At 52.4% G+C, this 12,365-nt stretch overlaps 1 protein-coding gene across 2 annotated transcripts in view; it reads left to right on the top strand.

Annotated features, from left to right (window-relative positions):
- Window positions 1-12,365, top strand: part of TBL1X (transducin beta like 1 X-linked) — a 203,226-nt gene that overhangs the window by 147,974 nt on the left and 42,887 nt on the right. For both annotated transcript variants that reach the window (XM_082717129.1, XM_082717128.1), the window contains exon 4: window positions 10,261-10,368. In XM_082717129.1, the coding sequence (XP_082573255.1) occupies window positions 10,311-10,368 (58 nt within the window). In that variant the 5' untranslated portion in view covers window positions 10,261-10,310. The remainder of the gene's footprint in view (window positions 1-10,260; window positions 10,369-12,365) is intronic.

Raw genomic sequence — 12,365 nt, 5'->3', positions numbered from 1 at the left:
GTTGAGCGTCCGTGAATGCATAGCCTGGGTGAGTGTCAGTACCGCCTCGTGATGTACAGACGCTGGAATTTCAACGTCAGCTCAATTCCATGAGTCACAACACAGAGATCTTTTCATTTTTTTGTTCAACCGTTTAGAAATGTAACAACTAGTCCTAGCTCACGGGCCTGACAAGGGGGAGCAACAGGTGGGATTCAGCCCCAGACCCCAGTCTGCTGACTCCTACCTCCAGGAGCACAGCCGGTTTGTTTCTGCCTCTTCTAACGTCTGCTTTGGGGCTTGGAGGGCATCTGGAGGTACAGCTCTGTGAGGCCCATGCTGCGGTGAAGACGGAATCCGTCCCGCAGTCATAGCGAAGGTCCTGTGGATCTTCAGGGACCTGCGACGTCTAGGCATTTGGGGGCTGCTGGGCTCTGTCATGAGGTGTGTCCTGGACCCACGTATCGGCCCTGAGAGTTCTTAGAGCACGTCACCCCTGCTCAGGGGACATTCGGCCCTGTCTGAACATGGTTTGCAAGGGACGGTGCTGCTGACTGTGGCGGGCAGAGGCCAGGGATGCTGCTTAGCCCCCTACAGCGCATAAGACGCCCCACCACTGGGATTCAGATGTCCCCAGTGTCAGCAGTACCAAGACTGGCAAAGTCTACTCCCTGCTGCTCTCAGGATTGTACTCGGTATATTTAATCTGACCAGTCTGGGGACACCTAGGTGGCTCATTTGGTGACGCGCCTGCCTTTGGTTTGGGTCATGATCCCAGGGTCCTGGGACCCAGGCCCACATCAGGCTCTCTGCTCAGTGGGGAGCCTGCTTCTCCCTCTTCCTCTGCTGGTGCTTGCTCTCTCGCTCTGTCAGATCAATGAAATCTTTTAAAAAACCCGACTTCCTACATTTGCTGACATAAACAGGACGATCATTGGACTCTCATCTAATACTTAAATTCATAATATTTAAGCTTTTTTTTTTTTTAAGATTTTATTTGAGAGAGAGTGAGCAAGAGAGCGAACACACATGAACAGGGCAGAGGGAGAAGCAGACTCCTGGCTGAGCAGGGAGCCTGATGCAGGACTCGATCCCAGGACCCTGAGATGGTGACCTGAGCCGAAGGCAGGTGTTTAACTGAAACTGCCACCTGGCGCCCGTTTAAGTGTTTTTTTAAAAACATATTTTCATTATTCTTATAAGTAAAAGCACCAAAAAATGTTCTGTGAAGACTCAAAGAATCCATGGCAGACTTTGTGAGGCATCACTTGCTTTTCTATCTTCTAGAGAAAGCCATAGGGTTTATTTTTTGAAACTCTAGAGGCCGCGATCTGTGAGCACATGACCTCACTCACGACTCCTGACGCAGGCGAGCGAACCGTCGAGGCCAGAGTCCTGCATATGTGGGTGAGAATCACAGTGTCTCAGAGGCTCCATAGCTGGGCTGCCTGTCTTCCTAAAATTCATGGGAGGGCCTCTTGCACGTTGTAGAGAAGCCGCTTCCGATTTTTCAGTCTGAAGATAGTTCAGTCTGTATGCTGATTTACACCCTCTTCGGGAGTATTGGCTTAAAGCAACATCATGGGTAAAGCAGAACTCTTATGTGGAGGCTGTCTCTGGCGGCATCTCCACGGCAGCTTGCCGTGAAGTCCCGGGTGCCTGAGTTTGCGTCACAGTGTGTACAGAGGAGGGGACGAGGAAAGAACAGCCGAGCTGCCCGTCGTGTGTCCGTCGTCTGGCTCCTGGACGCAGGCTGAGAGGTGGTTTGCTGTTACTAGGTTGAGCACTTCTAGGAAGGCTTCCTTCTGGGTCTTCCCCTGGACAGGCAGAGACATGTCAGTAAATAGGGTGGCGAGTTTGCAGAGTTGGAGAGTGCACTCTGCGGCCACTTGGGAGGCATGCAGATGGCTCTGGAAGTAACCCCAGGGACTGGACGCTTTTCCTGCCCCGTCAGCATCCGCTGTTGATGTGTGCACGGGCTTTGCACGCAGGCCCCAGCCAGCCACGGATTAACCCAGAAGGGCGGCCAAGCGCAGAAAGGACCTTTTCTGAATGCCTCCCCCTCGGGGGTGTTTTTTCTTCCATGAAGAGCGGCATTATTTTCCTAACACGGGAGCCCCTCCTCTGCCCTCCCAGCCCTGTAGCCTCATTTCCTACTTAGAAGCGCTGAGTTGTTGTCATGCAGATTATTTCTGGAGACACTGCCAGGTTTTAATTACATTTTAATGAATGTGAAAACAGTTCCCCCTCATAGGAGAAGATTTGGAAAACAGAAAATCACACACAGAGAAAATTCCACCCCCAGAAGGAGATGCTAGACTTTTTTGGAGGGTTATCTTCCATCTCTGTGTGTGTGCGCACACACGCGTGCATGCGAAACAAAATTTGGCATCATGCACGTTCCGTCTTGAAACCTACTTTTCTCCTACATAACGTCGTATCGCGGACCTTTCCCCTGGTCATGAAATATTCTTTTAAGGACTTCACCTTACTCTCTTGGCTGATTTCCATATTGTAAGTGGCAGTACTGTTGCTAGGACTCCAGTAATAAAGTTAATAGACGCTTAGTAATAAAACGATAGTTTGATTATATTTATAATTTTGGGCTATCTAACTGCAAGTAAATAAAGAACTGTAAGCTTAGTGGGAAATGTTACCTTTGTGGGGCATCTTTTCTTACTATAAAATAAAAGATGTCTACTCACTGCTAAATGAAGAGAAATCCGAGAAAGTAAGCAAGCAGCATGTATATTTCCCCTGCTGTATTCCATGTGTGTATTTTCCTGTAACTGGGGTCAAACTGTAAATGCCGCAATTTGTGGAATCGTCTTGTCATAGAAGAGCAAAGTGTTTGAATAGCTACATGTTGTCTTAATGACAGTTATGTAGCAAAAAGAGATGATGCAAAGCAGTAAAGCAAACCTCCTTCTCCTCCAGCGTAAGCTGGTCTCCAAGCAGATTTTAGGAAAGGATGCTGTATAAATGTTGTTACCTGCATTAAAAATATCTTGAACTGACTGCTTATTGTGTAATGAAAATAACCCTAGCTCCCACCGAAAGAGAGAAACACATTGTGAGGGAAGCGCATAGGGGAGGGTGGGACCCGCGACACTCCGTCAGAATGTCCACGGAGAAACGCAGAAAGTGCCTTTTGTAGGATGAGGTCATTTCAAGCAGATTTTCCAGCTGCTCTGGCTCTCGGTTCTCAGGCTTGCGTGGAGACAAGTCCCAGAGAGCGGAGCCTTTTCCAGAAGATTACTTGAAGCCATGGAGTCTTCAGCATCCACGCCAGCAGGCCGGAGGGACAAGAGAGGAGACAAACTTTCTTCCGTGTCGGGAGGGAAGGGCGGTTTTAAAAGAGTTCAGGGGAGGATTTCACAATGGGGCCGACTGTCAGAAGAGAAGCCTTCCCCTCTGGGGATACCGGATTACACTCTTCCCTCCCTCAGTCCACGTGCACTTGGCGCACTGCTCTGAGAGCCCCCTCCTGCTGGCAAGGCGCTGGCCCTTCCTGCCGTCCAGTTCAGCGCCAACTCCCAAGTAGGTCTCCTGGGGTTATGATGTTGAAGATAATTCCATGGCCCCGCAGACCATGTTGTTTTGGGGTGATCGCCTCCCTTCCTAGATAATGCTAGCCTTGAAAACCGTTGATGTACGTGCTAACTAAAATGGAACTCCTCAGTGACATTCCTCTTGCACCTGAACTTTGCACTACTTTGAGAAGGATGATTAACAGCCGTCTCTGCCGCCTTGAGATGCAGTCACAAACAGCAACACTATAAGTAACTCCCCATCCATTTCTCCGTGGTTTCAGCCCCAGGTGACCGAGTGTGGCAGCACACTTGTATTCGCTGGGGCTGCTGCGCACACGTCCTCGCCCTCGGCCCCGGCGCGCTGCCCTCTGGTCTTCAGACAGTTCCAGGAGGGGACAGCCTGGCTTTCCCTCGCGGGCCGAGGCGCTTCTCCCCTTCCTGTGCACTGAAGACCTTGGATCAGCCGGATGGGAGGGGTCTCAGATCACCCCTGGGCCAGGCAAGGAAATGCACTCATTAAGATACCAAACCCGTTTGGTGTTTATTTTTGTTTTTGTCTTTTTGTTGTTTCCCTTCTGTTTGAGGCCAAGGAGGGTGTTCCCAATGCCACCAGAGCTCTCTTTTATCCTGGAACTGGAGAGGCAGGAAAGCACCTGTTGGAGTTCTCAGCGTTCTTCCTGTCCTGAGTCCAGGGGACTCAGAATGTTCTTCCGTGGCAGCCTTCCCCGTCCCGCCGCACACAGACACATACACAGACACAAGGCCTCTTGCACTGCTTTTCTCTCCTCCTGTTCGTGTCTTCCTGCCCAGATGCTGTCTTCATCAGCAGGGATTGACCCTCCTGCCTTCCAACGCTTTCCTCCTTGGAACTCGGCCATCCCCGTAAGACTTTGTGGGCACTAAACTGCTGGAGTGTTCCCTTATTTGTGTAGAGGAAGAGAGGTGTGTGTGTGTGTGTGTGTGTGAGTAGTGTGTGAACTTGAATGTGTTTAATTCCTAGAATTGCCAAAACACTGTGCCTTGAATACGGGAGTTGGGCAGAAACTTCTGTCATCTCCTCAGACCTCATTCTCCTTCAGCACAGAGAAGGCCGAACCGTGTGCCTGTTATTTGCGGTAGGTCTTCCGTACCTGCACGCTAGGATCCGATGAGGCTTACGTGACGGAGGGAGCTGCTGCTTTTCAGCGGGAAAGCTTCTCCTCCTCCTTGCACGGCTCTTTCCGGAGAGGAGTTGGTTGGAAATGACTCGCAGCGCTGACGACTTCATCGCATACCTGCCGGCGTGAGGGCTGGAATGGGCTCGGCGACCTTCCAGCGCCGCTGAACAGCCATAGCTCGGCCTCCCCGGGCTCTGTGTGTCTTACCTGTGTTCTCATCTCAAATACCTGAGTCTTTGGTCGGGGGAAAGCAGGGCGAGGTGGTCAGGGGGCTCGCTCATTGGTGGGGTGGTGGTTTTGGCTGAGGTGTGGAGTTGTGAGAAGGGCCTTGGAGACGGGGATGAGCAAAGCAGGGGCCGCGGTGACCAGCCCGACGAGTGTGAGGGCCAGGGCCTCCTCGGAGAGGGGCGGTGCTGAGCGGTTCTGCAGCTCAGGGATGCTTCCTTCTGGAAAGGGGACATGATGGGGTCGTGAGGACCCAATGTCCTGTGGCCCCGTTATACTGCTGCTTCCCCTTCAAATCGAACTGTTGGTTGTTTCAGATTGTTCCATTTTTGTGACATGAAGCATATAAATTAAAAATCACACGTTCAAGTTCCCTGGAGGAATCCCAGTTCATATAGACGAAAAGTAGAAGAGTGGGTGCTGGGGGGCGGCGAGTGAGGGGGCAGCAGGGAGTTAGTGTTCAGGGGGGTTTCAGTGTGGGAAGGTGAGAAGGTTCTGGAGATGAACGGTGGGGCTAGTTTCACAACGCTGCGGGCGTCCATCGTGAGTGGTCCACCAGAGGTGGTGGTAGTCAATGAGGCGTTCCATTCCCCTCACTGACGACGAGAGACCCGGAAAGGGACGGAGTGTTAGTTTGACTTGCTTGTCTGCTGTGCAGAACGCTGTCCTGCTCCTGAGGAGAGCGCGGACCAACGGAGGGCCGCCCGCACTCAGGGACGCACAGGATTGCCCAACTTTTCTCATCCGGCAAGAAGCGCGATTTCATCTTCAAGCCAGGGCAGGCGTGGGGGCCCGAGACGCGGGCACACTGCCATCAGGGCTCCTCCTGTCCACGTGCTGCCTCCGCCCGTTCCTGTGACGAGGGTGACGGGGGCGCCTTCTTCGGTCTGTGCTCGGGGACAGCCTCAGAAGGCAGCAGATGACCGGGGAGGCGGAGTGTCCTCCACGAGGCTCACACCACACGCGCCGTATGGGCTCCCACCCCCCACCCCCTGCTGTGTGCCTCTGCTGCGATCCAGCCTCTCCGTGCAGTGAGCAGCAGCGTGTGTCCTCACGTGTCGCTGCCCGCGGAGCCCTGGGCGGAAAGCCGCGCCGCACCCCGTGGGATTCTGGTCTGGGCCTGCAGCAGGAAAGGGAGCGTCACTTCCATGCTCGCAAGTGGACTTTGGTGAGGTCGGTCTGAAGTGAAGCCATGTCACTCGTTGGCGTCAAAAACGCAGAGCGCACGTGCCAGCACCACCGCCACCTCCGAGCAGCTGCTGACACGCAGCGCAGCCGAACGCCCTGGTGACGACTGCTGTCCCTGCAGGGCGGCATGGACAGCCCCGTGGCGGCAGGGCGCTGGGGACCCGGTCGGCAAAGCGGCTGCCTTCTGCTCAGGTCATGCTCCTGGGGCCCTGGGATCGAGCCCCGCATCGGGCCCCCTGCTCGGTGAGGGGCCTGCTTCCCCCCTGCCCCCCACCCCTGCTCATGCTCTCTCTCTCTCAGATAAATATGTACAGTCTTAAACCAGCCAACCCAAGGAGTTAAAGTGGACGAATTAGTGCTGTAAGATTGACAGTCCGTTCAAAGACTGTTCTCATGTCTGTATTGAGACAGCCTGAAAATCTGTATGTATGTTGTACTTCCCTAGCTAGTTTTTGTTTTTGTTTTTGCAGCTAAGTTTTATTATTTTTTTACTTACTTATTTTTTAAAGATTTTATTTTTTTTGAGACAGCAAGAGAGAGCACAAGCAGGGGCCGAGGGAGAGAAGTGGACTTACTCCCCGCTGAGCAGGGAGCCCGATGCGGGGCTCCATCCAAAGATCCCGGGATCATGACCTGCGGGAGGCAGGTGCTTTAACCAACTGAGCCACCCAGGCGTCCCTTTATTATTTTTCTAAAAGATTTATTTATATTTTTAGAGGGAGCACTTGCGCATGTGTGCGTGAGGAGGGACCAGGGAGAGAAAGGGAGAGGCTGAAACAGACTCTCTGAGGAGCACGAGCCGCACGTGGGGCTCGATCTCACGACCCTGAGGTGAAGACTGGAGCAAAATCAAGAGTCGGACGCTCCACAGACTGAGCCGGCCAAACTCCCCTGGAATTAGGTTGTAAAAGAAGAGGCCGCGTAAAAACTAGTGAAGACATTACTCAGCTGTGGGGGAGGTGCGATCCACTTACCGCGTCTGCAGAAATTGAACCGCACAGCTGAGGGACAAGAGTCGGGACAGCAGGACAAGGCTTGTTGTCCAGACGACACTTCACATGGCTCTCTTGCAGGCCGCGGCTGGTTTCTGTGTTTTTCTCTCTGATGCTTACACATCAAAAAGCCTTTAAAAAGGTAACACTGTGGGGTGCCTCGGTGGCTCAGTGGTTTGGAGCCTCTGCCTTTGGCTTGGATCATGATCCCAGGGTCCTGGGATCGAGCCCCTTATCAGGCTCTCTGCTTGGCGGGGAGCCTGCTTCCTCCTCTCTCTGCCTGCCTCTCTGCCTACTTGTGATCTCTGTCAAATAAATTAAAAAAAAAAAAAAAAGGTAACACTGTGTTGGCAAAAGCTTATGCTGACTTATAAATTTAGAGAGAAAGTCAGTCCACGATCAGAAAGCGGGAGAGCCAGATCTGATGTAGTAGTTTTCCTGCTTGGGATAAAAGAGGGTGTGTAAAGGAAAGGAGGAGCATCAGCCTAACCAAACTGGCCCACAGCCCCTGGTGTCTCGAGGATGTGGTCATCTCCTGCTCCAGAGTCCTTCGTGAACATGCGTGCACACACCTGTTCGTGACACGTTCTTGTGGGTGGCGAGTAAGAACCAGGCTCTTGGGGTGCTGGGACGGTGTCTTCTCAGAAAACAAAACAGAGGGCCCCAGGGTTCAGGAACTACCTTCGGCTCAGGTCATGATCCTGGGATCGAGTCCCACTTCGGGCTCCCAGCTCCGCGGGCAGTCTGCTTCTCCCTCTGCCCTTTTCCCCTCTCATGCTCTTGCTCTCTCTCTGTCCCAAATTAATGAATAAAATCTTTTAAAACAAACAAAAGAAACCAAAATCAAAAGCAAAAAAAAATGTGGAGGCTGAGAGAAGAAATCCGGACTTTATTTTCTAATGAAACTCCTGACAGCTTTGTGGAAAGAAGTTTCCATAGGCTCTGTGAAAAAGCCCACCTCCCGTGGTGCGTTTTCAGCGACGGCTTGCGTGGCTGTGTCATTAAGCATCACCTGCCAGACGACCCCACCTTAACCCACATCTCTGTAAATGCGGTTCCTGTCAGACGCAGAAGGCTGATTTTTCTCTTCTCTAGAGAAAAACCAGCAGCAGTTTTACAATTCGGAACACTTGGCGACATCTGGAGACGTTTTCGATCGTCACAACTCCAGGCGGTGCGCAAGGTGGTGCTGGCCTCTGATGAGGGGAGGCCAGGGAGACTGTGGCAGGGAGGCTGCCCAGCGTCCGCCAGTGCCCGGGCAGCCCCAGAACCGAGGATCATCTGGCCCCCAGCGTCAGAAGTGCCGACACGAAGAGCCTGTCAGATTTTCCTTCTCCCCAAGCACCCCACATGAGCGAATACGGAGAGCAGAGCGAGGGGTGGTGTCTGAGGCATTTCAGGCTGCTGTGACAGCACAGCACGGACCGGGCATATTCACCAATAGACGTGTCCTTCTTACAACTCTGGAGGCTGGAAGTCTGAGATCAAGGCGCTGGCCAGTGTGGTGTCTGGTGAGGATCTGCTTCCCATTTCCTAGATGGGCGTCTGCACATTGTACCCTCACTCGGCCGAGACCAAGGGCTCTACACAGTGCTTGTAGGACTGACGTACAGAGAGCTCCCTGCAGCCCCAGACCTGTGGGCAGTTCACACGATGACAGCCTTCATCTTCGAAGCCCACAGTGGAGTGTCTCTCTCCAGGACACTAAGAAAGAGTCTTACATGCTATAACAAGAGTTAGGAGAATGACATGTGGTCACCTTTGCAGTAGGACATAACCTAAGGAGTAGAGTGACATCCCTGTCCTTTGATGTGTTCTGCGGGGGTAGAAGTGAGTCCCAGGTATTGCCCACACGTGGGAAGGGGCTCTTAGCAGGGTGGGGCTCCTGCGTATGTCCCTTACAGCAGCCTTTAGGGTGCATCCTTGAAGGTCTTCCTTGCCCTTTCATCTTTATTCTCAATAAGCACAAAGTTAGTACTCATTTAATATTAAACGTTTTGGCAGCAGTAAAATGTATGATGTGGAAATGCATGAAATTTCATACACTGCAAGTGTATGGTGTGGCCCGTGAAGACCGTTCCGCAACAGCCAGGGACGTTTGGGCTTGGTGACCTCCCTGAAAGGGGTCCTGGCCTTTCTTGGCTTTGGCTCGTCTTGGCGTGAGTGATCTGAGAAGAGCTCTGCCGCGTGGTCGGCGTCTCTCCTCTCCGGGCTCGCTTGCTCACACGCTACCAGGATCGTTGGGGAGAAAACCAGCTTCTCTCTTCGGTTGCTCCTTGTCCGTGCTCCATCCCTCTGAGACCTGGCTTCTTTGTGGAAATGATGTCAAGGTGACGTGTACTCTTCTCCCTCGTGGGTTTTCCTCCTCAGTGCTGCCTGCAGCCTATAGGTACAGTGACCATCAGGTGTATCGTTGAAACTTCATAAGTGAGAGGTAGGAAAATTCATCATCTTCCAGAACAGCACGTGCGGTCTGGTCCATGTAATCACCTGCCCTAGCGGTGTCGACGTGACCTCTGGTCTACTCCTGAATCTTCTCCGTCTGGGCAAGTGCTTCGTGTCATGCCCTCCCGAGCCCGTCAGAGTGCACCTCGGGGTTCGTTCGTGCTCGTTACCAAGTATGTGGTCATCCAGTGCCTCTGTGATTTTTGTTGAATAGAAGGTTGGGTTTTCGTTTTCTGTTCCTGAATTTGTCATTTGTGCGGCTTATCCTTGACCCTGTCTCAGTCTTGGAAAATACACCAGTGCCTTTTCCTCTTTTTATTTATTTATTTATTTATTTTAAAAAAGATTTTATTTATTTATTTGACAGAGAGAGATCACAGGCAGGCAGAGAGTCAGGCAGAGAGAGAAGGGGAAGCAGGCTCCCTACTGAGCAGAGAGCCCGATGCGGGGCTCGATCCCAGGATCCCGAGATCATGACCCGAGCCAAAGGCAGTGGCTTAATCCACTCAGCCACCCAGGTGCCCCACCTCTTTTTATTTTTTTGAAATTTTCTCCTGGATCTATTTTTATATACATGAAAAAAAATGCATATATATGTACGTATTAACAAAATTATGAATACTTTCATGGTTATACGATCATGGTTACGATTTTTTTCAGTCGTTCTCAGAAAAAAAAAAAAATGCAGAATACATGCAGTGTTTCAAAACTGTCTTCCCACTTTTTCTTGTCGTCTCACAGAGGGTGGCTCCCGCATCCGACAGACCTCATCGCCGCGAGGTGAGGCTAAGATGAGCATAACCAGTGACGAGGTGAACTTCCTGGTGTATCGCTATCTCCAGGAGTCAGGTAAGAGGCTTGGGTTTCGGTTAGTAGCAAACGCACCTGCAGCGTGGTGCGTGCGGAAGCAGCCACCATGGATCGAAAAGCCAGGCTAGAGAAGAAGAGCACACGGCATTCTCACTAAGAGAGCTGGAGGGGAGAAGGTTCTGGGGCTGCCCTGCTCCTGGGGTGGGATGGGGCGTGTGTTCTTTCTTCCCTTGATCTCTCTCTGCCCAGATGAGGTCAGATGGCAGTTAAGGTCAAGAGCAGTTGGGAAAAACATGGAAAGGGCGTTAACGGAGGGGCTGGTGTGTCTTCGTGGTGTCGTGTTTATGCGAGCCTCTCGGACTGAAGATCACGGATTTTTTGAGCTCCTAAACCACACCCCACCATGGGCCCATGGCCGTTTCCTGAAATATAGCAGTAGTTCTGGTCTCCTCCAACACTTCTGATTATGACCAAGATGTCACTTTATAGTAAGCAAGGTACAGGCCAGACCTGTGCTCTCGGCCAACGTTATGGACCTTGTGAGTAGCCGCTGGCACCCTCAGGGGCCGGGGGAGGGGGCTGACAAGAGCCTGAGGTGCAGGGTCTGGCCCGGCTTTGTCACAGGACAGCAGCAGCCCTCTGAGGAGTCCTTGGACGCCTGCGAGCCCGGATTTGTGCGTTAGACCGTGTCACAGCTGCCCCCCACGGTGTGGCCTCCACAAAGTTGAATGGACTGCGTGTGGGTGCTTTCTTAAATTCGCAAGACTCTGAGTTCTTTTCGAATGAACGTTGTTAGATTTTTAATTAATTTCTAAAGTGAATATTGTCTTTAAACTTGGAAAGCTTTAAAATTTTTCTTTTGAGACGCACAAAATGACATTGATGAGAATCATGGTTGTCACCACCTACCCGCCCACACTGAGAACTACCCCACTTCCAGCGCCCGTGGGACGCCCATGTTCGACTCTGCGGTGCCATCGCCTCTTTCCAGTGCTGACCGCCTGCCCGGGTTTGGCGCTTGTTGTCCCCACATACTTATGCGCACACGGTGTCTTCCTGAGCCGGGCAGGCCCTGGCGTGTTAGTTCCCCGCGGCACTGTAACAAAGTAGGCAGACCGGGCAGCCCAGATGGAGATGGCTTGTCCCACCGTGCGGGAGGACGGATGCCCAGATTCCGGGTGTGGGCCGTGTGAGTGGCTTCTGAGGCCAAGAAGGGGTCTGTCCCGTGCCTGTCTCCCGGCTTCGGGTATGTCGCCCATCGTCTCTGCTGTTCCTTGGCGGCGGCATCACGCCTGTGTCAGTCCTCATTGCACGCGGCCTCCTCCCCGGGTGCGTCTGCTTCTACCTCTGTCCCAGCGTGTCCCGTTTCTCCTCCTGGATTAAGCCTCACCAGACTCTGGTATAACCTGGTCTTAACGCATTAGATCTGCACTGAGACCCCGTTTCCAAATGAAGCCACTTTCTGAGCTGTGCCGGGGGCCTAGGACTTAGGGATTTGGGGCAGGACACAGATCAACCCACAGCCAGTGGCCTTGTGCGTTATTTAAACTTCCTACGCTTGGTATCCTATTGTTTATGTTCTGCAACTTGATTTTTCAAGAAGGGAACCAGTTCCTGGGCCTTTCTACCTTCCAGAGGCACACGGACAAGACTGAGGGGAAACCAGCTTGTGAGTCCCTGGGTCTGGGCTCTTCCAGAGTCAGCCTGGAAGGCTGAGCAGGGCAGGTGTTCCGTCCAGACCTCACAGCTCAGACTCAGACCCTTGAACAAGTTCTGGACCCCACTGGAGCCTCTCCTTCCCTGCAAATAAAAAAATACAGTGGTTATCCTGGGCCAAAGTCATGAGCACTGGACATGTGGTGTGTTACAGACAAACACGTCTCCCCGTCGGATCCTGGTTCTCTGTCCCTGGGGACCCCAGGCAGCATTTTTCATGGGAAGTGTGCATTCTTCCTCCGTATATATTAGGTCACTCGGATCAGCTGTTGCCCGACATAGTATGAGAGAAATTGATAAAATGTATATGGACCCCAGCC

This window comes from Mustela nivalis (assembly GCF_964662115.1).
Source record: "Mustela nivalis genome assembly, chromosome: X".
Lineage (NCBI taxonomy): Eukaryota > Metazoa > Chordata > Mammalia > Carnivora > Mustelidae > Mustela > Mustela nivalis.
The sequence above is the reverse complement of the archived record's forward strand: the minus strand, read 5'-3'. Positions and strand labels throughout refer to the sequence as shown.